This window comes from Gobius niger (assembly GCF_951799975.1).
Source record: "Gobius niger genome assembly, chromosome: 1".
NCBI classification, from domain to species: Eukaryota; Metazoa; Chordata; class Actinopteri; order Gobiiformes; family Gobiidae; genus Gobius; species Gobius niger.
The window spans coordinates 35,655,948-35,683,577 of NC_136852.1; the positions used below are offsets into that span (position 1 = coordinate 35,655,948).

At 43.3% G+C, this 27,630-nt stretch overlaps 1 protein-coding gene across 2 annotated transcripts; it reads right to left on the reverse strand.

Annotated features, from left to right (window-relative positions):
* Nucleotides 1-89: 89 nt before the first annotated feature.
* On the reverse strand, nucleotides 90-27,459 carry LOC306968359 (uncharacterized protein). Of its 2 annotated transcripts, XM_079563702.1 has the most exons (12): nucleotides 27,289-27,459; nucleotides 18,867-18,972; nucleotides 17,331-17,419; nucleotides 16,596-16,718; nucleotides 12,912-13,031; nucleotides 10,054-10,206; nucleotides 6,783-6,971; nucleotides 4,528-4,687; nucleotides 2,754-2,812; nucleotides 2,625-2,680; nucleotides 1,737-1,854; nucleotides 90-274 (listed from the first exon to the last, which is right to left on the reverse strand). In XM_079563702.1, the coding sequence occupies exons 2-12, from the start codon at nucleotides 18,970-18,972 to the stop codon at nucleotides 191-193; spliced, it is 1,257 nt and encodes a 418-aa protein (XP_079419828.1). In that variant the 5' UTR covers nucleotides 27,289-27,459; the 3' UTR covers nucleotides 90-190. The 2 variants fall into 2 exon arrangements, with proteins under 2 accessions (XP_079419828.1, XP_079419829.1); XM_079563703.1 differs by lacking the exon at nucleotides 17,331-17,419.
* Between the last annotated feature and the right edge of the window lie 171 nt (nucleotides 27,460-27,630).

Below are 27,630 nucleotides of genomic sequence, written 5' to 3' on the forward strand. Positions count from 1 at the left end.
GCAGGATTGTCATTTATTTCTAACGCAGACTGACCTGGATCCTCAGGGAGTCCTGTTGCTTTTCAGAGTCTCTCCGGGTCAGGATTTGAACACAAGCTTCCTGAAGCTCCCTGAGACAAGTGCAGTAGCAGCAGGTAACAGACAGAAAAACCTGAACACTTACTGTAAGTCAGATCAAACCAAAGCAGTGTTACCGGAGCTGGAGCTGTGTTCGCTGCAGACAGGTGGCGCTGTCCTTGGCTCTGTGCGCCCACTCCTCAGCTTCATGTCGGGCCTAAAGACCAGTTTCATTCACGTTGAACGGGGGAAAATTTTAATGTAGAGATATCAATATGAAACCTTTGCTGTAGATTACTGACATAAATGTTTATACATGTTTTCATATCGCGACAAAATGGGAATTACATCAGTAAAAATCCTTGTGAAAAGCCTTTCAAATATAGTCTCGCTGCTCGCCTGTAAAGTGTGGAGTCTTCTGGAGCCACGAAAGTGCAGATGTTGTTAAAGGAGCTATACCTGATTTATTTTGTCCCCCTTTCGTATATTGCAAACTCAAAGGTTTGTGGGGAAAATAGCATGCATCAAATTATAAAACATTTGTATCAATGTTATGAACTTTTAGACTATTTTTCGAGTACTTTAGTGAAAGTGACCCTGAAAAGTGACCCAGCAAGTTATGAAATGTGCCTATGAACGTGTCCCTGTGAAGAAGTTGGGTGCTACAAATATATTAGGAAAGTTACGAATGAGTTTGGACCACCAATCACAGGCAGCTCCAGCTCTGGCCAAGTGAAATGTAAGACTTTTTTAATACCTTTAAAAAAATACAATTTGTTCTCATTGTATTAAATAAATTACCTGTAAAATAAAAAATATGTAAATGATAGGATAATAAATAGGGATGAAATTAGCTGCTTGTCAAAATAATAAGTTTGACAAATTAATTTCCAGCATTTTTAGACCAAGTTGGTTGGATGAAGTAATTTATCAAGAGTGGGCAGTATTTCAGTCTGTCTTGGAACTAAACCTCAGTCCTGTAGACTAGAGCTCGGACTTCAGGTCTAAAGAACCAGGACTAAGCCAGGACTAAACCAGGACTAAACGGGCTATAACGATTATGGTTCTGCGCTCAGTCACCAGGAGCAGCTGTGTGCATACAGGACTCTGGAGGGGCGTGTCAGTCACATGACAAAGGGCCGTGGTTACCAGGACATGTTCTTCGCGCTGCATTCCTCCCATCTCTCATTAGCGTTAGCATCCCGCGCTGCTGGTCCAACTCATTAGTGTATTTTTGGCTCCATTTCCAACGCAGTCCTGATTTACAGACTCTTATCCCTGCATCAAGGAGCTTTTCCTTCCCTTTAGGTTTTGGTGCTGATGTTGAGCGTGAGCTGTGTATATTTCTTTAGCTGCTGCTGTCTCCCACAAAGGAAATGACCATATTTGGATTACAGCCTTTCGTGCTACACATAGACCCCAAACTTGTCAGTATTTGTGAATGAATAAGCGTGGGAAAGACCAGAGAGTGACAAAAAACAACGTAAAGAGAGAGTTTGTTCTGTTTTTTACTGTGTTCAAACTAAGATGTTAAAGAGAAAACTAGACACAAAACTGCACATTGATGTTTTCACCTGCATCGTCTCGACTTAATATTTGTTTTTTGGGGGGGAAATGAATGGGACAGATTGACATACATGCATTTACTTTTCACATATTAAAAGCGCTAAGTGTTTGACCTTTGCGGTGGAGCTGTGCGCCTCCTGCAGCAGCCTCTGAGCCTCACGAAGTTCAGCTCTTCTCTTCATCAAAGTCTGCTCCACGCACCACACCTCCTCACACACGCCAAGAACACGCCTGAAGACACAAAGTCAATAGAATAAAAACAGCAATAGAAGAAGAACATCTATAAAATAGACTTATAAAACAACGTTAAAGCTTGTGGGATCAAAGATATTTCATGTTTTTATTGTGTGGCTCTTCTTGGCTGCATGGTCTTCTGCCTGAGCTGGGTCTGAGTGATGAAGGTGTGCAGAGCAGAGGAACTGTCCTTCAGGATGTTCTGGAAGGTCTGCAGTGTGGACATGTCCCGCACATCACTCACAGATTGGATGTGTTTTTGCTTTAAAGCTGATGCTAAATTCTTACAGGACGAGGTATGTCTTAAAGTAGTGACACACGGCGTTAAAAAGTTAAAAAGGGTTAAAAAGGCCATGACTAAAACAGGAGTAGAAATGAAAGCGAAAAAGCAGCAGTGCAACTAAGAACAATCTGAGCTTGTTTATGCAGCAGTGTTTTCAGGACTATTGTTTTCATCCTCTATTTTAAAGCAATCATAATATAAATCCGCTCTTTATTTATCAAATCTACTCAACTTTAGCTTTCCTGGTGTCACTTGTGGAGAACAATAGAGAAACATTTTTTCAATAAAATTAATCAAATCAGTTTTTCCAAAGTAACCCTGTAATTCTCAGAATATGCTTAAATAAAAGATGAGAACACGACTAAAACACAAGAATCAACGGGGAAGAAATGGCATAAACACAACTGAAATCACAAAGAACTTGAAATGGAGAGAAACGAGCCTAAAAAGTCCATCCAAAGACTGAAACCAAAGAGAATCAAACCTGTGTTTCCTCAGAGCCCTCTGCAGCCGCTCTGTCTCCGCTCTCAGACGGGTCTTCTCGTCCTGAACATAAACCCGTTATTCCTGCGTGTAATGAGTGGAGTAACCCATGTTTGGTGAGAGCACAAACCTGTGTGCTGGCGCCCCCTGCTGGTTCAGCTTCAGTGGAGCCTTCCTCCTCACTGGGGTCTGGACAAAACATCATGTTATGTTTGTATTTTCTATGGTGACAAACTAGTGCTGTCGGTTGATTTTTACCAGTGGATCAGCAGCAGAGTCATTTATGCATATTTTTACTCATTAGTTATCTATCAGATTTGGGGCCTTGATACTGTAATACAGGCAACATCAAATGGCAAATTAACATGCAACATGGCAACAAAATGGCATATTTTATTTTTCAGCTTGTATTTAGCATCTGTCTTGATAAATGACCCCCTTAGATTTAAAGCATTTGCTCACATTTCATTAATTCACAGTTCAATGAGCTCTGTCATTTTTGTTACATAAAAGTAGTGCATCCCGTCAAAAGGTTGGAGACCCCTGGCTTACAATATGGAGTTAATACAAGTGCGACGTCTTTTGGGTCCTGTGTGTTCAGACAGGGTTCACACAGGTGGCAGGAAGTAACATTTAATGCCTTTTAATGCCCAATTACAATATTTTAATTGCCACAAACAATTCATATTGGTGCATATTTCATTACGAAATGTGAAAACATTCAATCAAACAGAGCAATGTCAGTAGCAAACTGGACACAATGGGAAACTTTGAAGGAAATTATCATTATTATTTTTTATAAACCTGTGCAGTGAAAAGAGTTGAAGTCATTCTTTTCCAAGAAGTTTAGATTTATTGCCAGCTTCAATTCAATTGAATACTCTTTAAAAAAAAGAAAAAAAAAAAAATTCAATACTCTTTAAATAACATTTAAGGCCTGAATTTTGGCACAATTAATCGTATGACTTTAAATGCTTTTTAATGCCCTGTCAGATACAGGAGTGAGTTTAATCATTTGTTCAATCATTTTTCAAATTGAAATAAAAACTGAAATTACCTAGAAAAGTCTGCTATGAGCATTTTTCGTTTTATATCATGAAACACAATCACTTGAAACCGCCTCAGGTCTGACGAGGAACTTCAGTCTCTATGTTAATATTAACTAATGACGGCACTTGGGACCTGAAGTATCACCTTTCTGAGTGACAGTGCAGGATTTTAGAGGCAGTTGTGGTGAATAAGTCTGAGCTCATTCTACACATTAGGACATGGCTGGAAAATGAACTTTTCACTTTTTTTAAACACCGTATAGTCCCTTTAAGGAGGAGATTTCTATAAAAATCATATAAAACCAAAGGCACGCAAACAGACTGAACTCGAAGAGTAAACCCTAGCCAGTAGGCCCTCTCTGTTCATGCCACAGTTGATGTCGGGTCACGTGACCTGGCACACTGCTCCAGTTTGGAGAAATAAAAATGCTGCTCATCTGACCATACATCCGATATTACAGAGTTTATTGAGCGAGAATCTCCTCCTTGAGGATTGTGTTTGGTCAACACATCTGATGTCATTCATTTTTCATTCAGGATTAAGCTCATTATTGTAAGTTTAATTGTCAGTTAAAGGTTTAACACATTCTTAACATCCAAATTCTTCACAGGGATGAAATTACAAGCACTTTTCCACTATTTGCAGGGTTAACTGTCACAGAAAGGCTGACAAACCTCTACAAGTTCATGAAATTGATAAGAATGATTTATTTTTACAAGTTCATAATAAACTGAAGGAGGACAAAACTCATTTTCTTCAACTACTGTAAAAATAATAATAATAGGGCCTTTAATTAAGTCTTTTCTCATTAAATGAATGGATAAATTGTGCTGTGGTTTCGTGTTGTACTTCACCTGTCTCTGAAAGATGATGATGATGGTGATGTTGCTCCTTCGTTCTCGGACGATAGTACCAGTTCCCAGCTGCAACTGTTGTTGGCGCTCTCTCTGGAGAACTGAGCAGGTGCACGTCCAGACCAGAGTCCAGCGTTGCCCCAGAGCCCACACTAACAGTCTGTGGGACACGAGGCAGGGATGTGCTCACAGCAGGACATGACAAATACATCACACAATACAAATCAATGATTCAAACTTAATAACGAGTACCTATGGTACAGTGGCGGCTGGTGTTGTGAAAACCAGGGGGGGCTGTTGCCTCGACCTAACTTCAATTATATTTTAGAAGATACTTATAAACATTGTTTTTAACTTAAAAAAGAAAGTTATCTTTGGGGCATTTAATATTATTATTTTATGTAGAATATATTCAAAACTTATTGTTTAGTTTTATTCAACTAAAAAATAAATCATTTCTGACTAAAGCGTAATGATAGTCACTATACATATTTGTTTTGTGCACCACTGATATGTGTTTTGTACCAACAGAACCAGAACAAAGGCAGGAGGTGTTTCCTCTTTGATTTCATGTACAGTTTTAGTCCCAGACCTGCTGTGGTTTCATTATGAGCCTCAGAGCCACAGGTTTAAACCCGTATAAACCGTCAGACAAATGATCCGCTCAGAAATAATGTGCAGCTCACGTATAGAAGAGAGTCCTCCTCCTCCTGTAGCACCTGGAGCTCCTCCTGTTGCACCTGGAGCTCCTCCTGTAGCACCTGGAGCTCCTCCTCCTGTAGCACCTGGAGCTCCTCCTGTAGCACCTGGAGCTCCTCCTCCTGTAGCACCTGGAGCTCCTCCTGTAGCACCTGGAGCTCCTCCTGTAGCACCTGGAGCTCCTCCTGTAGCACCTGGAGCTCCTCCTGTAGCACCTGGAGCTCCTCCTCCTGTAGCACCTGGAGCTCCTCCTGTAGCACCTGGAGCTCCTCCTGTAGCACCTGGAGCTCCTCCTGTAGCACCTGGAGCTCCTCCTCCTGTAGCACCTGGAGCTCCTCCTGTAGCACCTGGAGCTCCTCCTGTTGCACCTGGAGCTCCTCCTGTAGCACCTGGAGCTCCTCCTCCTGTAGCACCTGGAGCTCCTCCTGTAGCACCTGGAGCTCCTCCTCCTGTAGCACCTGGAGCTCCTCCTGTAGCACCTGGAGCTCCTCCTGTAGCACCTGGAGCTCCTCCTGTAGCACCTGGAGCTCCTCCTGTAGCACCTGGAGCTCCTCCTCCTGTAGCACCTGGAGCTCCTCCTGTAGCACCTGGAGCTCCTCCTCCTGTAGCACCTGGAGCTCCTCCTGTAGCACCTGGAGCTCCTCCTGTAGCACCTGGAGCTCCTCCTGTAGCATCTGGAGCTCCTCCTCCTGTAGCACCTGGAGCTCCTCCTGTAGCACCTGGAGCTCCTCCTCTGTTTCCCTCAGTGAATGAATGACGTTCCCCTCTCCTGTCGTAGCTCCTCCTCACGGTCCTGAATCTTCTCTCCATCAAATGTCCACGTCCTGGGACATGAGTGTCCAAGTCAGCGAGTGTTGTCCCAAAGTGTGAAATAAACAAGCAGCAGCTAAAGCAGACGAGCTAGTTAGCATCGTCATGCTACCTCCAGGAAAGTCCGTTCAGACGTGACTTCTGATGGAAGAAAGTTGTCCCAAGTCCATTAGTTTGACTAAATTCTTTCACCTCCTCTCAGGAAACAACAGAAGCTTCTCCGTCTCTCAAATGAGAAGTTTTTCCTCCAATCGTCCGTGAGCTCAGAGCTGCTCCAACAACGAGCTACTCGTGTTTGTTTACAGGAGACGCTTCCTCGTCTTTCACCTGTTAATCTCCGATGGGCGCTTGGCTTCAGCGCCCATCGGAGATTTATTATTGCGCGTCTATGATTGGTTGAATTAATGATATACAGTGACGTTTTTATACCATATCAGAGCGCCATTGGTTAGATGCTTGGGGCGCTGTTCCTCACCGCCCCGAGCACAAAACTACACATTTATGAGACTGTGTTACAGCGGTTACAGCACACGATGAACCAGGCAGACAAACTGACACCTCCTTCACCTCCGCTCTCCCTCCCTCAGTGTAAAAAACACCTGTGCATAAGAAAGTTATGACTTTTCTAAACTTAAAACTTTTTATATTATTTGCATAATTGATAGGAGGGGCGGCGCCCCACCGCCCATAATGGACCAGCCGCCACTGCTATGGTATGTATTCTGTTCAAGTAAGTGGCGTCTTACAGTGAGTCTGACAGGAGATCTGGAGCGAGGTGCTTCCTCTCTGTCAGGTCTGGTCCTCAGTCCGGTCTCTGCTCCTGCTTTACACCTGGATTCTGTCCTGGTTTTAAAGCTGGTTTTAGTCCTGGCCTGATTCACTTCTGCTTGGAGTTCTGTGAGTTGACTCCGTGCTTCACTATCTTCAAGTCTGCCCTGAAAAAACAAAAAAAAGAGATATTACATTTTTTTTCAATGTAAACTCGCATAACTAAGACATTACATAACATTACATTTACATAACATCATCAATTACTAGGTCTAGATCACATTGACTTTTGATACAAGTCCCTCCTGAGCTAAACAGATACAGATTTTAAACAATAGACGTTTTAAGCTTCACACAACATTTGCCATGAAGAGTATTTAAATACATAACACAGCAGCTTTGTACATTTGTTACAGATGTTTGAATGAACCAAAATAAACAGAACACTTGGTAGGACGAAGTACACTGCTCACAAAAACTTAATGCACACTCAAAAAACACAATGTAACTCCAAGTCAGTCACATTTCTGGGATATCAGACTGTCCAGTTAGGAAGCTACGCTTATTGAGAATCAGTTTCACTTGGTGTTGTGGAAATTAAACAGACACAGGTGGAAATGAGAGGCAATTAGCAAGATCACTCCAAAAGAGCAATGGTTTTGCAGGTGGTGACCACAGACCATTTCCCTGTCTTCATCCTTTGTACCGTATTTTTGGAACACTTTTGCATTTGTCCAGTGTTCTCACCACTAGAGGCATCATGAGGAGCATCTACAACCCACAGAAGCTGCTCAGGGAGTGATGCTCATCCAAAATGGCACGTCCATTCATGCTGTGGCAAGAAGGTTTGCTGTGTCTCCCAGCGCAGTGTCCAGAGCATGGAGGAGATACCAGGAGAGAGGCCAGTACACCAGGAGACCTGGGGGGGGGCGACCGAGGTCAACAACCCAGCAGCAGGACCGCTATCTGCTCATGTGTGCACGGAGAAACAGGAGACTTAAATCCAATAGAGCACATCTGGGACATCATGTCTCGGTCCATCCATCAACGCCACGTCGCACCACAGACTGTCCAGGAGCTGACTGATGCTCTAATCCAGGTCTGGGAGGAGATCCCTCAGGAGGACATCCGTGGTCTCATCAGGAGCATGCCCAGGCGTTGTAGGGAGTGCATTCAGGCACGTGGAGGCCACACACACGACTGAGGATGATACAGACTCGTTTGGAGGAATTTCTACAGAATTTGGATCAACCAGTGACCTGATTTGTCACTTTGATTTTGACTATAATTTTGGATCCAGACCTCCAGGGGCTGAGAATTTGATTTCCATTTATCATTGTTATGTTATTTTGTTCTCAACACATTGCCCTACACTATGAATAAAGATTTTCATCCGAAAAATCGAATTGATTGACATCTAGTATGTGTTTTTGTGAGCAGTGTATGTCTAAAAAGAATTACTACGTCATTAATCTTACTTAATTCGAGATTAAGCACAGGTATACACTGTAGTTCTTTCTGAGATTCCAATATCAATCTAATGTTGTTTCTAATTATTAAATTCAAAATTATTAACAATTTTATCACGCGTTTGACTTGCGTAGGAGCAGGCATACTTTAGTCTATTGTAATTCTCTTTAGGTCCAGCTGTTTCCCTATTGTCATTCCCATCTCCAATACAGTTTTTTTTTCTTTTTCCCCTGTATAGTGTAGTGCGTTAAAAAGTGTAGAATGGGCCAGTTGTGAGTTGGCGACAACTCTATGGATAATGGAATATGTCAACAAACTATATATATATATATATATATATATATACAGTACAGTATATATATATATATTAGAGGTGGGCCGTTATCGGCGTTAACGCGCTGCGTTAACGCGAGACTCTTATCGGCGATAAAAAAAATATCGGCGTTAATCTATTCTCAAAGCTGGGTTGGGAGCTGGGTCTATACTCTGCTATGACGACTTTCACCGTGATATTTTAAGGTCAGCACACATTACACGACTTTTATGCCCAATGTGGGACGCACAGGAGAAACGTGAGTGAATATAACGTCTCCAAAGCGACACACAGAAGCAGCGGCCATGACAGAGTGAAAAACACTGCAGCGCCTCCCTCTTTCAAAACAGACATAAACAACTCATTTCATGGCCACAGCCCCACAAGAAACAGCCCCACACGAAACAGCCCCACACCAAACAGCCCCACACCAAACAGCCCCACAGGAAACAGCCCCACACGAAACAGCCCCACACGAAACAGCCCCACACCAAACAGCCCCACAGGAAACAGCCCCACACCAAACAGCCCCACACCAAACAGCCATTACAGCCAAACATTTCCTCGTCTTTTTCTCATTTTGTTGCGGTGCTAATGTTGAAGTGACTTCGATGCAAAAAGTCAAAAAACTCTTCCTTCACGGAGAGCGCCTGCACAGCTGTTTCGCTAGAACACTCGTCGTATTTTTCAGCTAAAACCATGCAAAAGTCGGCTGTGGAGAGCGTATATCGGCTGTCCTGAGTCTGCAGCAGCTCCGGGCTGCAGGACGTGCGGGGCAGCGCCGGCGAGAGAAAGGCAGCGAGCTGGAGCCGCAGATTCAATGTCATTTGAGCTTAGAATTATCGGGCCTAATATCGGGGGATGCGCCAAAATGCCGATAAATGCAGATAATTATCGGCGGTCGATATAATCGTGCATCCCTATATATGAGTGCTGTGAGTGACCAGTAGATGGGGCCAGAGTCTATCCTATGCAAACGGCTTCAATCCACTGCAGTTTATTTGACCAAGGGGAGAGAAAACATTTTAGAATAGATATTTAAACCAGGGGCAGGTTATTATACAGAACAGACTGTACAGCACATTCTCATTTTAACTCCCAATTCATCATAATATCAGAAATGTTTTGTTTATACAAAGCCAGCCGTGCATGATTAAATAATGCTGCTGATATTAAAACTCGAATAATGATGGTTGCATTGAACGTGACAAGAGTTCTGCATGTTGGCAGCTGTAATATGACCAGCAAACACATGACCAGCATGTTTTTTGGAGGAAATCTGAGTACTGTCTTCAGTGTTTCAGAGCGTGGTGTCCTGCACTGGTCAGTTCCTCCTCTTCCTCCTGCACAGCTCCCTGCGCCTCCTCTTGCTCCTCTTCATTTCATATTTGTCTTCCTCTAGATTTACTGTTGAACATCTCAAATATGTCCTTCCTTATCAGAACTTGCAGCAGCATGTGTGTTACCTTTAGACGGTCCACGCAGCGGTTGAGTTCTTTGACTCGGTCCACAGCCCACAGCAGCTGTTCTCCTGTGAGTGACTCAGTCTCACACATGACCCTCCTCAGCTCCTGTAGTTTCCTGTTCAGACGGTGCAGGTTTCTGTGGCGACCCTCACTCTGGGACACAAACATGAGCAAATCCATGTCATCTCAAAAACAACGATGGGAATCAAAGAAAGATGTTTCCTTCTGTATTGAAGAGTTTGTCCTTTTTGTAGCTCCACTGATGATTGTCTCATTCAGTTTCATTCATTACTTATGTTGCTTATGTCACATGCCACAGTACAGAACAGAAAGGCTTTCACTGTTTCATTACAGTTTGTTTCTTGTCAAGCGTCAAAATGTTGCCGAGTGCCAAAATCATTTTTCTTTTCTTTTTGAGCAGTGAAAGGATGTATAACGTAAAACAATAATCCAAAGAACAGTAATCACTGCTGCTTGATGGAATGAGGTTTAACACAATAATTCCCACCTCCTCTTTCTTCTTCTCCTACTTCCCTTGGTTTTATCCAACTTCTCTTTGTTAATTTGAAATGTAGTTTTCCTTTCGACGTAAACCCTCCTTCCCTCTGAGTAAATAACTTTTGTACATTTTGAGCTAATTCTTTGCTTTTTGTCCTTTACATGAAATTTGTAAAGTCTGTAAAATCCACCAGATCTTTATATGTTAGTATTATGGACTCTACAAAAAAACGTATTTGCATGTTCCCTGTACCCGCCCGGGATGATCCTTAAAGGAATAGGCCACCGTTTTTATATACTAAGATATGTTCTTACCTCACTTTAGTCGAGTTAATATATCCCCGTCTGGTCATTGTCCGCGCGCTCTGTCACGCAAACAGAGCACATACGCAGCCTCTCCCATAGTGACATAGCTCCGAAAAAGCTCACGATAGAAGCTACCAAGCTCTTCCACGTGTTCCCTATTTAAATAAAGTTACGTGAAGTGTTTTCATGCGAAGTATATTTACACAGAAATGTAACGTGTCGATTTTATAAGCAAATAAAAAGGGGGACTATATTGTGAGGCGTAATGATACGAGGAGTAAAACGTCCGCGCAGTAACTCCTAAAGGTTATTGCCGGAAGTGAGCGGGGGAAGTCTTTAGGAGTTACTACGCGGACGCTGTGCTCCTCGTATCATTACGCCTCACAATATAGTCCCCCTTTTTATTTGCTTATAAAATCGACACGTTACATTTCTGTGTAAATATACTTCGCATGAAAACACTTCACATAACTTTATTTAAATAGGGAACACGTGGAAGAGCTTGGTAGCTTCTATCGTGAGCTTTTTCGGAGCTATGTCACATATGGGAGAGGCTGCGTATGTGCTCCGTTTGCGTGACAGAGCGCGCGGACAATGACCAGACGGGGATATATTAACTCGACTAAAGTGAGGTAAGAACATATCTTAGTATATAAAAACGGTGGCCTATTCCTTTAAAGCTCTCTTCTGTAATATGATGAGTGGCTGATAGTAAGACAGTATTACCAAATATGTCCAAACATTTAATAACTTTAAATGCCACTAGATTTTGTACCTTGTTCAATTGTTTGACCGATTTCTCACTTTGACATTATATAAATGTATTTACTGATCTAAGGCCTGGCTTTTGCTTCTGGACAGTTTTCACTCATTATATTTTTTTCCTGATTGGAACAGGTATACTATGCTAGTTTGTGGATATTTCTCACTGGTTCTGAGGTCTTACTTGAAATAAGAAACTAAAACTGCCTGTGGGTCAGGAGAATTTTCTTACCCCATTGGCAGATAAATCATTTTGAAATAATCTAGGTCAAATGCCCAACTAAATCTTAACTCATCAAAACAACTCGAATTTAAATAATTATGCAATTTGAGACATTTGAATCTAGATATTCATTTTTTGGAGTGCAGTCTACAATTTCAGAACAATTAACACAAGGATCCCTAAGGTCACTGGAATAAAGGATTAGAGAGAAATAAGAAAGTTAAGTCATTTATTTTTCAAGAATAGCTGTGCCGATGAACTACATGTAACTACATGAGTGTGCAAACAAAGAGATTATGGTATTCAGAGATAAATAGCTGAAAGTGATAAGTCGGAGCTCTTTTTTAGTCTAAAAGCAAAAAATCATCTCAGGGGGTCCTCCCAATGTATCAGTATATTTTTTTTATATTACTTTGTCAGTGTGACATATTTATGTTTGTATTTGGTGAAGAGCCAATAAACTAAATGAAATGAAGATGATTCAATTTGCTAAGTGCAAATAGGGTTTGCACTTAGCCCTTGGACTTGTGGATTTAGGTTAGTGATACACATTCACTTAAAAAAAAAAAAAAAAACCATAATAGTGCTTTTCCTCACACATCTGTGCGTTTTTTCTTTCTTTTAAGATTTTTGCAGATTCCTAACAATTTGCAAAAAATCTGGCCCGATCACTGAAACCTGAATAAACCCCATATATGAAACGTTACAAGATGGGTTCCTAAAATTGTGATTTAAACGTACCTCATTCAGTCCCTAATCGACAAGAACTTACACCTTCAGAGAGACTAATCTTGGAGTTCTGTTTTGGTTATGAATAAACTAAAGATCTAAATGTTCTCTTAAACATAGAAATAGGCTAAATAAGCAAATATAATATTTAATTTGGTAAGGTTTATAGACCTTACTTGCTTCTAAACTTTTTCTACACTTTGTATATGATCAAAATTAGCTTCTCCTAACGTGTTTATTACACAACACATCTCACATTCTTTTCTCAGTTTTACAAACCACGGAAAAACAAAGTCATTGTTCTACCGTTTATGCAACAGCCTTGACTTTAAAATCCTACCTGACGGTCTAGCTCCGCCCTCAGGTGTTGAAGCTCCGCCTCCATATGCACCTGAGCATCTCTGAGTGAAGCCGCCTCTGAGTGCAGCACGGAGAGGTCATCCTGCTGCGCCGCCATCAGCTGCACACAAACAATTTAGTGTCAGGGACTGCAGGGGGGCCCACACGGTCACTGCAGAGGGACTGCAGGGGGGCCCACACGGTCACTGCAGAGGGACTGCAGGGGGGCCCACACGGTCACTGCAGAGGGACTGCAGGGGGGCCCACACGGTCACTGCAGAGGGACTGCAGGGGGGGCCCACACGGTCACTGCAGAGGGACTGCAGGGGGGCCCACACGGTCACTGCAGAGGGACTGCAGGGGGGCCCACACGGTCACTGCAGAGGGACTGCAGGGGGGCCCACACGGTCACTGCAGAGGGACTGCAGGGGGGGCCCACACGGTCACTGCAGAGGGACTGCAGGGGGGCCCACACGGTCACTGCAGAGGGACTGCAGGGGGGCCCACACGGTCACTGCAGAGGGACTGCAGGGGGGCCCACACGGTCACTGCAGAGGGACTGCAGGGGGGCCCACACGGTCACTGCAGAGGGACTGCAGGGGGGCCCACACGGTCACTGCAGAGGGACTGCAGGGGGGCCCACACGGTCACTGCAGAGGGACTGCAGGGGGGGCCCACACGGTCACTGCAGAGGGACTGCAGGGGGGCCCACACGGTCACTGCAGAGGGACTGCAGGGGGGGCCCACACGGTCACTGCAGAGGGACTGCAGGGGGGCCCACACGGTCACTGCAGAGGTTTCTACATGTGCAGAGAGAATCTCACACTTCAATGGAGCATGGCTTTTCATGTTTTCTGGTTCTCATTTCTACTGCAGCCAACAGAGTGCACTCCAAGCTAATTACAAATCCAGCACATTTTTAGCCTTCTATAAATACATGACTTTTGTGCACTGTTGTACTGTGGCCTGGAAGTGCAAAACACATTTACAAGTTTTGAAATCAATTTATAAACAATGAAAACACATTTACAAATTTTTTTACGGAAAGAGTAGACACAGAACAGATAGGGGAAACCGGAGTACCAGACACGGGGAGAACATGCAAACTCCACACAGAAAGGCCCCGTCCCTGGTGGGAATCGAACCCAGGACCTTCTAGCTGTGAAGCACGAGCAAAACCACTGTGCTGCCGTGCCGCCAGATGCAGACACAGGGGTTAGACACACAGCACCCATGCAGACACAGGGGTTAGACACAGCACACATGCAGACACAGGGGTTAGACACACAGCACACGTTTATGTGGAGACCCCCGTGTCTGCATGTGTGCTGTGTGTCTAACCCCCGTGTCTGCATGTGTGCTGTGTCTAACCCCTGTGTCTGCATGTGTGCTGTCTGTCTAACCCCTGTGTCTGCATGTGTGCTGTGTGTCTAACCCCTGTGTCTGCATGTGTGCTGTGTGTCTAACCCCCGTGTCTGCATGTGTGCTGTGTCTAACCCCTGTGTCTGCATGGGTGCTGTGTGTCTAACCCCCGTGTCTGCATGTGTGCTGTGTGTCTAACCCCTGTGTCTGCATGTGTGCTGTGTGTCTAACCCCTGTGTCTGCATGTGTGCTGTGTGTCTAACCCCTGTGTCTGCATGTGTGCTGTGTGTCTAACCCCTGTGTCTGCATGGGTGCTGTGTGTCTAACCCCTGTGTCTGCATGTGTGCTGTGTGTCTAACCCCCGTGTCTGCATGTGTGCTGTGTCTAACCCCTGTGTCTGCATGTGTGCTGTGTGTCTAACCCCTGTGTCTGCATGTGTGCTGTGTGTCTAACCCCTGTGTCTGCATGTGTGCTGTGTCTAACCCCTGTGTCTGCATGTGTGCTGTGTGTCTAACCCCCGTGTCTGCATGTGTGCTGTGTGTCTAACCCCCGTGTCTGCATGTGTGCTGTGTGTCTAACCCCTGTGTCTGCATGTGTGCTGTGTCTAACCCCTGTGTCTGCATGTGTGCTGTCTGTCTAACCCCTGTGTCTGCGTGTGTGCTGTGTCTAACCCCTGTGTCTGCATGTGTGCTGTGTCTAACCCCTGTGTCTGCATGTGTGCTGTCTGTCTAACCCCTGTGTCTGCATGTGTGCTTTGTCTAACCCCTGTGTCTGCATGTGTGCTGTGTGTCTAACCCCCGTGTCTGCATGTGTGCTGTGTCTAACCCCTGTGTCTGCATGTGTGCTGTCTGTCTAACCCCTGTGTCTGCATGTGTGCTGTGTCTAACCCCTGTGTCTGCATGTGTGCTGTGTGTCTAACCCCTGTGTCTGCATGTGTGCTGTGTGTCTAACCCCTGTGTCTACATGTGTGCTGTGTCTAACCCCCGTGTCTGCGTGTGTGCTGTGTGTCTAACCCCTGTGTCTGCATGTGTGCTGTGTGTCTAACCCCCGTGTCTGCATGTGTGCTGTGTGTCTAACCCCTGTGTCTGCATGTGTGCTGTGTGTCTAACCCCTGTGTCTGCGTGTGTGCTGTCTGTCTAACCCCTGTGTCTGCATGTGTGCTGTGTGTCTAACCCCTGTGTCTGCGTGTGTGCTGTGTCTAACCCCTGTGTCTGCATGTGTGCTGTGTCTAACCCCTGTGTCTGCATGTGTGCTGTGTCTAACCCCTGTGTCTGCGTGTGTGCTGTCTGTCTAACCCCTGTGTCTGCATGTGTGCTGTGTCTAACCCCTGTGTCTGCATGTGTGCTGTGTGTCTAACCCCTGTGTCTGCATGTGTGCTGTGTCTAACCCCTGTGTCTGCGTGTGTGCTGTGTCTAACCCCTGTGTCTGCATGTGTGCTGTGTCTAACCCCTGTGTCTGCATGGGTGCTGTGTGTCTAACCCCTGTGTCTGCATGTGTGCTGTGTGTCTAACCCCCGTGTCTGCATGTGTGCTTTGTCTAACCCCTGTGCTGCATGTGTGCTGTGTCTAACCCCTGTGTCTGCATGTGTGCTGTGTCTAACCCCTGTGTCTGCATGTGTGCTGTGTCTAACCCCTGTGTCTGCATGTGTGCTGTGTGTCTAACCCCCGTGTCTGCATGTGTGCTTTGTCTAACCCCTGTGTCTGCATGTGTGCTGTGTCTAACCCCTGTGTCTGCATGTGTGCTGTGTGTCTAACCCCTGTGTCTGCATGTGTGCTGTGTCTAACCCCTGTGTCTGCATGTGTGCTGTGTGTCTAACCCCCGTGTCTGCATGTGTGCTTTGTCTAACCCCTGTGTCTGCATGTGTGCTGTGTGTCTAACCCCTGTGTCTGCATGTGTGCTGTGTGTCTAACCCCTGTGTCTGCATGTGTGCTGTGTCTAACCCCTGTGTCTGCATGGGTGCTGTGTGTCTAACCCCTGTGTCTGCATGTGTGCTGTGTGTCTAACCCCCGTGTCTGCATGTGTGCTTTGTCTAACCCCTGTGTCTGCATGTGTGCTGTGTGTCTAACCCCTGTGTCTGCATGTGTGCTGTGTGTCTAACCCCCGTGTCTGCATGTGTGCTGTGTCTAACCCCTGTGTCTGCATCTGCCGGCACGGCAGCACAGTGGTTTTGCTCGGGCTTCACAGCTAGAAGGTCCTGGGTTCGATTCCCACCAGGGACGGGGCCTTTCTTTGTGGAGTTTGCATGTTCTCCTCGTGTCTGGTACTCCGGTTTCCCCCACCACTAAAAACATGTACAATAGGCCAGGATGTTTGAGAAACAAACCTGTGTGTGAGCTGTGGCCTGCTCCTCCAGTCGCCTGTAGTGTCTCTGAGTGTCCTCCAGGTGGTGCCGCAAACTCTGGTTCTCTGCCTGAAGACTGTGCACGTTCACCTGAGCTTTATTGGTCTGAAAACGCAACAGTTTGAAGTTTGAAAATGTACACACAACTTATTATTTATCCAACGTACAGTATATAACGTGTGGATTTCAGACCATAATTTCATGTTTTTAATAGAGTCGCTCATGGTTTGGACATAAATATATATATATTTAAGAGCACTAAATTGGTAGATAGTAATTATTGCCTTATTTGATAATAGTGTGATAACTTCTTGGGGTGCTGCCGTAACTGTTACAATATTTCCATAAACAATTAAAGCAATGTGTTTACCTTAATAAATCCTTTCCGTAGTCCCTGTGGGGGTAATACAAGTGTTTATGGGCTGATTGGAAAAAATATTTCCATTGTAAAATTGGATGTACAATATCTCTCCCTTTGCCTTTTCTGTCAGCGTAGTATTTAATCTCCAAGACAATTAATAAGTTAAAAAAATCCCAACTTGCTACGACACCTGCAGTTGCACTTATGGCCTCTAGGGGCAAGAGTTACTTAGTACTCCTTTAAAAGGATTGTGTAAATATCTGTCAAATACAGGACCTCAGTGTGACCTAATGAGATGTTTTAATTTCTTGGTTGTGGCCTCTTCTGATATGGACACAGAAACATGCATCTATTACCTGGGCTCTGAGGGACTTCAGGTACTGCTGCAGTCCAGAGATGACTCCCTCTAAGTCCCTCTTCAGAGCCTCATTGGCCAAAATCTGACCTGTGTCCACAAACAACAAAATAGTTTTTAAAAAAATATACATTTACACACTTCTATGGACACTAACACAGGCCCATCCAAATGCACACGACTGAGTGGGTTTATGGTTAATGAACATCTCGGATTTGTGAAATTACAACATTCCAAGAATATTTCTTGTGGTTTATTAGAAAATTACTGCAAATGCAGCACTTCCTACCAAATGCATCTGATGTGAATTTGCCTCATAACGTCTTCAACGTGTCATAAAGTCGTAACGAGAGCATAGTCCGCATAGGAAAACAGTACCATAAACTACAGGCTATTCAGTGCACCTGAAATTACGCCATACAAACAATTAAAATAAAAAAAATTACACAGAGAAATATAGGACACGTAAAGATGTCGTTTATCCAAACAGTGCCTGTAACACAGCAGCAAACACGCATGGTCGAGGAAGTCAAAAAGTACTGAAAAGTCATTGATCAACATCTTCATCTACCTCCTGCGTACTAATCCATTGAAGTCCTCTTCTTCAGCGTCAGGATTGAACAGCCTTAGAACGACTTTGTTATACACTTTCTCAGTCTGTCTTTCATTGTCCCCAATGTCACTTTTGTCTCAAGGCAAAGTCGCCCCAGAGCGTGTCCTCTTCATCACCCAACAGCCCAGAGCTTTCCAAACCCATAGATGATCGTGGATTGTTTTGCACCATGCCATCAGGATCCTCTGGCAGACTTGAGGTCTGATTAAATACTCTGCTACCTTTGTTTGAGTGAATTTGAGGAAGTTTGAAACCTTTTCCTCATAATTGGGGGGCCGTAGCTGACACAGAGTTGTCCGTGCCCTGATTGACAGGCCTTTTCGCTTCATAAATCTGAGACACCATGATGGTCCACCTCTGAAATCTTCAATGTCTTGGCTTTCATCTGCACGGTGGAAATACCTCGGCCGTCTGCTCTCGGTATGTGCACCCAGTCTTCAAAAACGTTTTCAAGTTCAGGTTGTCTGCTTTTATAACCTCTAAAAGCTTTTGGCGTATTTTTGCATTTTGTCAGTTTTTCACTTTGCCATCTCCAACGTCACACGTAACACCATCCTGGCAGCTCTACTTCCTTCTTTATTTGCGAGAGCTATCGCCTTTAGCTTAAACGCCGCATCATAAGCACTTCGTCGTGTGTTTTCCATAGCGTGTGCGTGAAACAGTGTCTTCCTCGGCGCTTATATTTTCCACCTGTCTGCACTTCCTGCTAGATCGCCTCTAGAGGCCGTCCCCAGAAAAGATTTTATGAATAAAATGCTTTGGTGTATGCATGGTTCAAAGCGTGTGACAAAAGTAGCGGCTTTGTCTCTATTTGATAAAGTAGCTTTCACTAACTTGTAGACAGCAGCTCTTGTGGTGAATGCTTACATTTTGGACACAGTTTTTAGTCAGAGTTCAGATGCCGACGGTATCTGTGGATCTCACCATCGGTCAGCTGCTGCTCCAGCTCTTTGATTTCCTGCGTTTCCATAGCAATGCGTGACAACACGTCATTGAGGCGACTCTCCATCTCACTCTGGTCCTGGTCCATCTGAAGAGAAAAGGGAATATCAAGTTCAAGAGTGAAGGGACACAGGGGGATCAGCATTTCCTGGAACAGCTTTTATTTATCTAGAATACAACAGTAATGATAAACTTAAGAAAATATGAGTTAATTTGAATTTCTTAATCTTTATCTTTATGACCAGCATTTTTCTTGTTTTTATTCTTTCACATTAAGGATATAGTGTTTCATTAATGTCCAACAAGGCTGTATACTGTCACCTCTCCTGTTCACAGTGTACACACTAAAATGTATAACAGTTCACTTTCTATGACTTGCACTTTAAATAGCGGACCCTTAATGGGCTAAGTTTGTCTCAAAAATATCTTATTGCATTCTTGTGTCATTAGTCTGTGTCTCAGAATGCAGAAAAAGTGTCTCTAAATAAATCTTGGATTCAAAAGCAAAAGTGCATTTTATGTGACCAATACAAATTTAGGTCTATAAAATACATGTATACTGTATGTGTAAAAGTTTGAAAAAAAGTTTTATTATTTTTTAGTTTTGAAAAACAAAACAAAATGCCAATGCCAAAATGACAGATTAATGTAAATAAAAAAATAAAAATAAAATTCACATAATAACGATGTATTTTTTTTGTATATTTACAAAATGTTCTTTAAATCATTAATGTGTTAGTAAATCTTATTTTCTGCTTGAAAAAATGTTATTGAGACACATTTACCCCCATATTACGTCACCTTTTTGTCACTTCGCAACCCCCTGTGCAAAAATGTACAGAAAATTGATGTATTTTAAAATGTCAGAATTTCATTGCTCTTCACTTACATTTCAATGTGAACAACAAAAGTCAAATTTGACATTTTACTATATTTTTTGAATCTGGACCTTGTTCCCTTTGTAGGAAGATGAATAAAATGAAGGTATTTACCCATTAGAATATAATGGAGCCATGGCTAAATCCTGGGGACCTTTCTTCCAGCAAACAGTTTTTAAATCTCATTGCAATACAGGAAAAAAAAAAAAAACAGATCTGAGATGTCAGCATTTCATTTTGAAGGAAGAGAGATGAATTTTACATTTTCAATGCGTTTCACAATTTTCCACCTTTTGCACATTGTAGGCAGATGCATGAATTGTCAGTAAGTTTATTTTGAAGTGGTGACCACAGGGAGAACATTTGTAAGTGTGTTTAAACGAGAAATAAATATATATTTTTAAATCAACATGTGATTTATAGAGAAAACTGTTTACTGTGACATTTTTTACAGTTTAGAAATCTTACTCACTAAAGAATCAAGATCAGTGGGGAAATCACAATCAGTAATTAGAGCTGAAGAAGAGATGTCAGTTGTGTCAAAAAAATGTACACAGGATGCTCTTGAAGTACCCCTTAACTCTGTTGATCATTGCCTGCATGCACAACCCAGCTACTCCCCTTCCCCAGGAGCCAAGACGAGATGAGACATGTCCTATCAGAAGACAAGGGGGATTAGCTCAAATGGTAGAGAGCTCGCTTAGCATGCGAGAGGTAGCGGGATCGATGCCCGCATCCTCCAGCTCAATGCCCTTTTTGTCCGTTATGTGATCAAGCAGTAGTCTGCTAATGTTTTGCAATAATGACTTGACTTGACTAGGGCTGGGTACAGTTAAACGGTACCAACTGAAAAGCTCTGGTATGGGTCCGTATCTCCAGACATGAATAAACCCTGTTCCAAAATATTATGCAAATTGTATTTAAGGGTCATAAACGTTAAATTTTTAGTTTTTTGATATAACCGGTTTAGTTTAAACCAGTTATATCACTCATGGAGTGTCTCAGGGCTCTTTGAATCACTGACATCAATCTCAGACACCTGTGATAATTAGTTTTTCAGATCGCAGTCCCAGTTAAGGGAAAAACTACTGAAGAATTAGGTTCACCATTATTAAGCAGACCACCATTTTCAAGCAATATGGGAAAGAAAAAGCATCTCTGCTGATGAAAAGCGTGAAATAGTTGAGTGCCTTGGACTAGGTATGAAAACCTTCGATATTTCACGAACGATCATCGTTCTGTTAAGAGATTTGTGGCTGGTTCAGAGATTGCGGATAGAGGCACAAGGAGGACGGTTTCTGCCAGACAAACACATCAGATTAATAGCGCAGCTGCTACAAAGCAGCAAACAGGTATTTGAAGCTGCCTCTGGAGACTCGCAAACACCAAGGTGTAGGACCCTCCAGAGGCTTCTATCTGGCCTTCCCCTAAACTGTTCATTGAAGCTCATGAACAGAAATGGCTGAAGTGGCTCAGAAATACATGAACACTTTTCAACAGTCTTGTTCACTGGTGTGTGCCGTGTAACCCTGGATGGTGGCCATTCATGGTTGGTGAATGGCCACCATGTCCCAACAGGCTGTGGCGTCAGCAAGAGGGTAGCAGAGTCATGGTTTGGCCTGGAATCATGGGGAGAGAGCTGGTGGGCCCCGTTAGACTCCCCGAAGGTGTGAAAATGACCTCTGAAAAGGTTCTGACCGACCACTTTCTTCCATGGTCCAAAAAGAAGAGCCGCACTTTCCCAACAAATTCATCTTCATGCATGACAACGTACCATGTCCTGCTGTAAAGAATACTTCTGCATTATTGGCATAAAAGAAGAGAAACTCATGATGTGGACCCCATCCTCCCCTGACCTCAACCCTATTGAGAACCAAAAGATATACGAGGGTGGGAAGAAGTTCACATCCAAACAGCAGCTCTCGGAGGCTATTCTGACATCCTGCAAAGAAATCCAAGCAGAAACTCTCCAAAAACTCACAAGTTTAATGGATGCAAGAATTTTGAAGCTGCTATCAAATAAGCGTCCTATGTTAAAATATAACTTGACCTGTTGAGATGTTTCTGATTGAAATAGCTTTTGATTTCAGTAAATATTACCTCCTAATGCTGCAAATTCAACAAATGACAATTTTCAGTTCTTTACAACCTACTGTGTAAGTTGCTTATTGTATTTATTTGAATCCTTTTCGAAGTTTTTTCAATCACATTCATATGATCCTCTTAAAGACTTCAAAATTATGCTGACTGTCATTGTCATTGTCATGCTAAATGCTGCTGTTGCATTTTTAAATGAATGAAATAAATACAAAAATGAATGAATAATGAAAATTTGAGTTGACAATTTAGAAAATCTGAGAAAAATATAATTTGCAAAATAATTTGGAAAAGGGTTTATATGACCTGCAAAGGGTATAAAAAAAGCAACATGAACGCATGCACAGATAATTAGCCGCTTCAGCGTAAATGGAGGCTGTTTTCTTAAAGCAAAGCAAGTATATAACTTACTAAAACTGTTGTAATTATTCGAGATGGCAGGGCTGGTCTACAGCAGGTCTGAGCCAGGACTAAAACTGGCCACTTAAGGAGATTATTTGCACCTCCATGCAGCTGACTGACTTGCACATTCATATCTTCATTATATTATTAGCCCCTGAGAAATTTCAAGTATTTCAAAATCAGCTACAAGCCCATGTTGCATATTACATAATAATATGACAAGCTAACCTTTGGCTTGGCTCTGAGTGCGCCATAAAACACACCGGAGCAAGCCCCAAGATTAAATCTAAAATACTGCAGGCAACTTCCGAATGACCCACACAGCACACTTTCTACTGGAGTGTAGACTATGGTATATACACTCATGTTGTCTTGGATGGGAATCGTGAAGGGATATTTTCTATAAATATCTTGGGGAATGTTCAAAGTGCAGGTCAAAGAGGTTCTACTCAAGTATCCTGTAAACTGATACATCACTGAGGAGACCTCTCTGAGAAGTCTGACAGGGGTCCTCCAGAAGCACAAGGGGGATTAGCTCAAATGGTAGAGCGCTCGCTTAGCATGCGAGAGGTAGCGGGATCGATGCCCGCATCCTCCAGCTCAGTTTTGACTCAAGTTCGCTCAGTTTCACCCAGGACAGTTGCATCAGACCAACCAACCATTGGTCGGAAACTCACGACTCCGTCGAAATCCCCAAAGTGTTGTGGAAACAGCCTTCAGGGTATCTCTCGGCCAAGTCTCATACATTATCCAAAGTCTTAAAGCAGGGGTGTCGAAGTTGTTTCAGTCGAGGGCCGAAATTCAGCCAGCACAGTGGGCCGCAGGCCACATATATTGTAAATGACTGTGGCCTCATAAAAAACAGCCAACACTTAATGCGCTTTATCAGCCATTGTCACTTGTTTCTCAAAGTGCTACATGAAGTCATTATTCATTCACTCCACATTTGATGGCAGTAAGTTACTATTGCAGCCACAGCCGTCCCGGGGCAGACTGACCATTTATCACGTGGCTGTAATACGCTGTTTATATCCTGATCTCTTATTATGTCAGCGTCCTCTGCTGGACACATGTAGAATTCTTTCTTTATTTTAAATTTAAGCTGCCCCCTAGTGGCTGCAGTGATGGCTGGTTATTTCTTTAAAAAACCAGAACTCCGCACAGGAATGGGCTAGAGACTTTAAATCACATTAAAAGGCCTTGACCTTGACACATTTGTCTTAAAGGAACAGGTCACCGTTTGTTCATACTGAGATATGTTCTTACCTGAGCTTAGACGGAACATGGAATAAAAGTGCACTGTAAAGTGAAAATAATACTGCGCAAATTTCAAACAACTATATATATATACACTGCTCACAAAAACTTAGGGCACACTCAAGAAACACAATGTAACTCCAAGGCAATCAAATTTCTGGGATATCAGACTGTCCAGTTAGGAAGCCACGCTTATTGTGAATCAGTTTCACTTGGTGTTGTGGAAATGAAACAGACACAGGTGGAAATGAGCGGCAATTAGCAAGATCACTCCAAAAGAGGAATGGTTTTGCAGGTGGTGACCACAGACCATTTCCCTGTCTTCATCCTTTGTACCGTATTTTTGGAACACTTTTGCATTTGTCCAGTGTTCTCACCACTAGAGGCATCATGAGGAGCATCTACAACCCACAGAAGCTGCTCAGGGAGTGATGCTCATCCAAAATGGCACGTCCATTCGTGCTGTGGCAAGAAGGTTTGCTGTGTCTCCCAGCGCAGTGTCCAGAGCATGGAGGAGATACCAGGAGACAGGCCAGTACACCAGCAGCAGGACCGCTATCTGCTCATTTGTGCACGGAGAAACAGGAGAAGCACTGCCCGAGCCCTACAAAATGACCTCCAGAGGGCCACAAATGTGCATGTTGGTCCTCAAACGGTCACAAACCGACTCCACAAGGGGGGTATGAGGGGGGTATGAGGGTGGTATGAGGGTGGTATGAGGGTGGTATGAGGGGGGTGTGAGGGGGGTGTGAGGGGGGTGTGAGGGGGGTATGAGGGCCCGACGTCCACAAGTTGGGCCGGTGCTTACTGCCCAACACCGTGCAGCCCGATTGGCATTTGCCCGAGAACACAGCGATTGGCAGATTGGCCAATGGTGCCCTGTGCTCTTCACGGATGAGAGCAGGTTCACCCTGAGCACATGTGACAGACGTGACAGAGTCTGGAGACGCCCTGGAGAACGTTCTGCTGCTGCAACATCATCCAGCATGACCGGTTTGGTGGTGGGTCAATGATGGTCTGGGGAGGCATTTCATTGGAGGGCCGCACAGCCCTCCATGTGCGAGCCAGAGGTTCCCTGACTGTCATTGGGCACCGGGATGAGATCCTCAGACCTATTGTAAGACCATATGCTGGTGCTGTGGGCCCTGGGTTCCTTCTGATGCCTGATAATGCCAGGCCACATGTGGCACGAGTGTGTCAGCAGGTCCTGCATGATGAAGGTATTGATGTTATGGACTGGCCTGCCCGTTCCCCAGACTTCAATCCAATAGAGCACATCTGGGACATCATGTCTCGGTCCATCCATCAACGCCACGTCGCACCACAGACTGTCCAGGAGCTGACTGATGCTCTAATCCAGGTCTGGGAGGAGATCCCTCAGGAGGACATCTGTGGTCTCATCAGGAGCATGCCCAGGCGCTGTAGGGAGTGCATTCAGGCACGTGGAGGCCACACACACGACTGAGGATGATACAGACTCGTTTGGAGGAATTTCTACAGAATTTGGATCAACCAGTGACCTGATTTGTCACTTTGATTTTGACTATAATTTTGGATACAGACCTCCAGGGGCTGAGAATTTGATTTCCATTTATCATTCTTATGTTATTTTGTTCTCAACACATTGCCCTACACTATGAAGAAAGATTTTCATCCGAAAAATCGAATTGAATGACATCTAGGATGTGTTTTTTGAGTGTGCCCTAAGTTTTTGTGAGCAGTGTATAATATAATATAGTTCCTCCTTTTATCCGCTTAGAAAATCCACATTGTTTAATTTTGTGTAGTTATACTTTTGTAGTGTAACACTTCACGTAACCATATTTAAATAGGGAAAACGTGGAAGAGCTTGGTAGCTTCTATCTTGAACTTGTTTGGAGCTATAGAGTCTGAAGAGACTGAAGGCACGCGTGAAGACCAGACAGGTACAAATGAACTTGTCTAAGCTAAGGTGAGAACATATCTCAGTATGTAAAAACGGTGGCCTATTCCTTTAAGAAAGTTTCAGGGTGCAGGGCTGCTTTGTGCACATGCAAGCAAACATGTCACTGATTATTTCACTTTTTACAGAAAGTACAGTACTATATTACTATATCAGTACTGTATTATGTTTTTATCAAAATAATGAGTAATTTACCTAAGGCTGAAACAATCGGATTGATTTATTATTGTAATAATTGCGACCATCATTTAATGTAAAAGAAAAAACATGTCGGATTTCTCGTTTTACTCATAACACAGAAAGTATTTTTACTACAGGCCTTCAAAAAAAGAGATGAAAAGTACAAACCTAACCTGTACTTTCTCACCAGACAAAAAAATGATGAACTATTATTAAAAATAATTAAGCAATAAATAACAAAATGAGGAACGCTTCACGAATTTGCGTGTCATCCTTGCGCAGGGGCCATGCTAATCTTCTCTGTATCGTTCCAATTTTAGTATATGTGTTAGCGAACTAACACGATGGTAACATGCTGCTGTCTCCTTTATAAAGGGCTGCTGCAGCAGAGCTGCCTCAGTCACGGTGCAGCCTGCAGGAGACAGATGCATGCTGGGTAATGTGGGCAGGGCTTTATGATAATGAGCTCTAGGGGAGGAGCCCAGACATTTGAGGAGGAGGAGCAGAAGCCGTGGAACCTTCTCTCACTGAGAAGCAGAAACTGACGATTGGGCCAAAATTCAGCTTATTGTTAGCTTCATGTAGCTAACAGTAGTTACAGTAATACGAAGAAAAAAAATTTTTTTCCCTGAAGGATGCACCGTTTTGAAGTTTAGAAGGTGGTGAATGTATATTTAACCTCCTGGGCATCCAGCTTATGTATTTTTTATCATAAGATTACTACCATTTAATAATAACATGCATACTTTTAAAGCTGTATTCTCATATTTTGTAAATGCAAAGTACCTTCTCTGTTTTTATTCTACTAATTACTCTTGACAACAAAATTTCGCTGTGGATCAATGAAATTTGTCAAAATTTAAGTCTAATAACAAATTTCAATCAACACAAAATATTACTAAGCATAATTAAACCTAATTATTATCATGTATTTATTATTGGAAAAACACTAAATGTAGAGTGCTATTATGAATTGTTTTTATTTATTTATTTTTACAAATGTGTCCTTATGCTCATCTTTTCATTGATACTTGTTTATATTTTTATCTATTTGTGTTTTAGGGATTGCATGTTAAGGAGCTTGCTGGTAAAATATGATCTGTCTTTATTATTTTAATCATATTTTTACCATTCCATTAGTATTTACTTTGATTTGTAAGACAGTTTAAATGATTATTTTAGTAGCCCAACAAATTCCCATGAGGTTTTATATCGTGTCGAACTGCCAATGTTTCTGTAAAATATGAAAACGTCACAGCAAATCCTAAAATGAGGAACGCTTCACGAATTTGCGTGTCATCCTTGCGCAGGGGCCATGCTAATCTTCTCTGTATCGTTCCAATTTTAGTATATGTGTTAGCGAACTAACACAATGGTAACATGCTGCTGTCTCCTTTATAAAGGGCTGCTGCAGCAGAGCTGCCTCAGTCACGGTGCAGCCTGCAGGAGACAGATGCATGCTGGGTAATGTGGGCAGGGCTTCAACTGATAATAAGCTTTGAAGGGAGGAGTTCAGTTTTAGACTTTTAGAGACACGGAAAGCAGAGGAACGTTGGGTTTGCTAAGAGAACAAGTTTCTGTAGTCAACTCTAGTGTGTTTGGCTTCGTGTTTGCAGTGGTTTTAGCAAAACTTAAGCTTTGTACTCACAGTTTCAGGCGCACAAAGGGCTTGTTACAGGAAACGCTCCTCCCCCGTAGCACCATGTAAGTCCACAACAAAAGCCTCTCCTTTGAATTTTGTTTTCATTGTCTTCATGTTTATCTCCAGACCATTTAGAGCTCTCCTCCTGCCATACTCCGTCTGTCTTTGAACAGCAAAGGAAATCTCTGCGTCAACCAATCATAATGTCCTGATTTTATTCTTCAACCAATGAGAGGCCTGCAGAGCTTTGAGAGATATCCCAGAGGGGAGGTCAAAAGTCCTTAAAGAGACAGACCTATCGGATTCTACAAAGAGGTCCTGTGTGGAAGATATTTTAGTTTAGTAAAA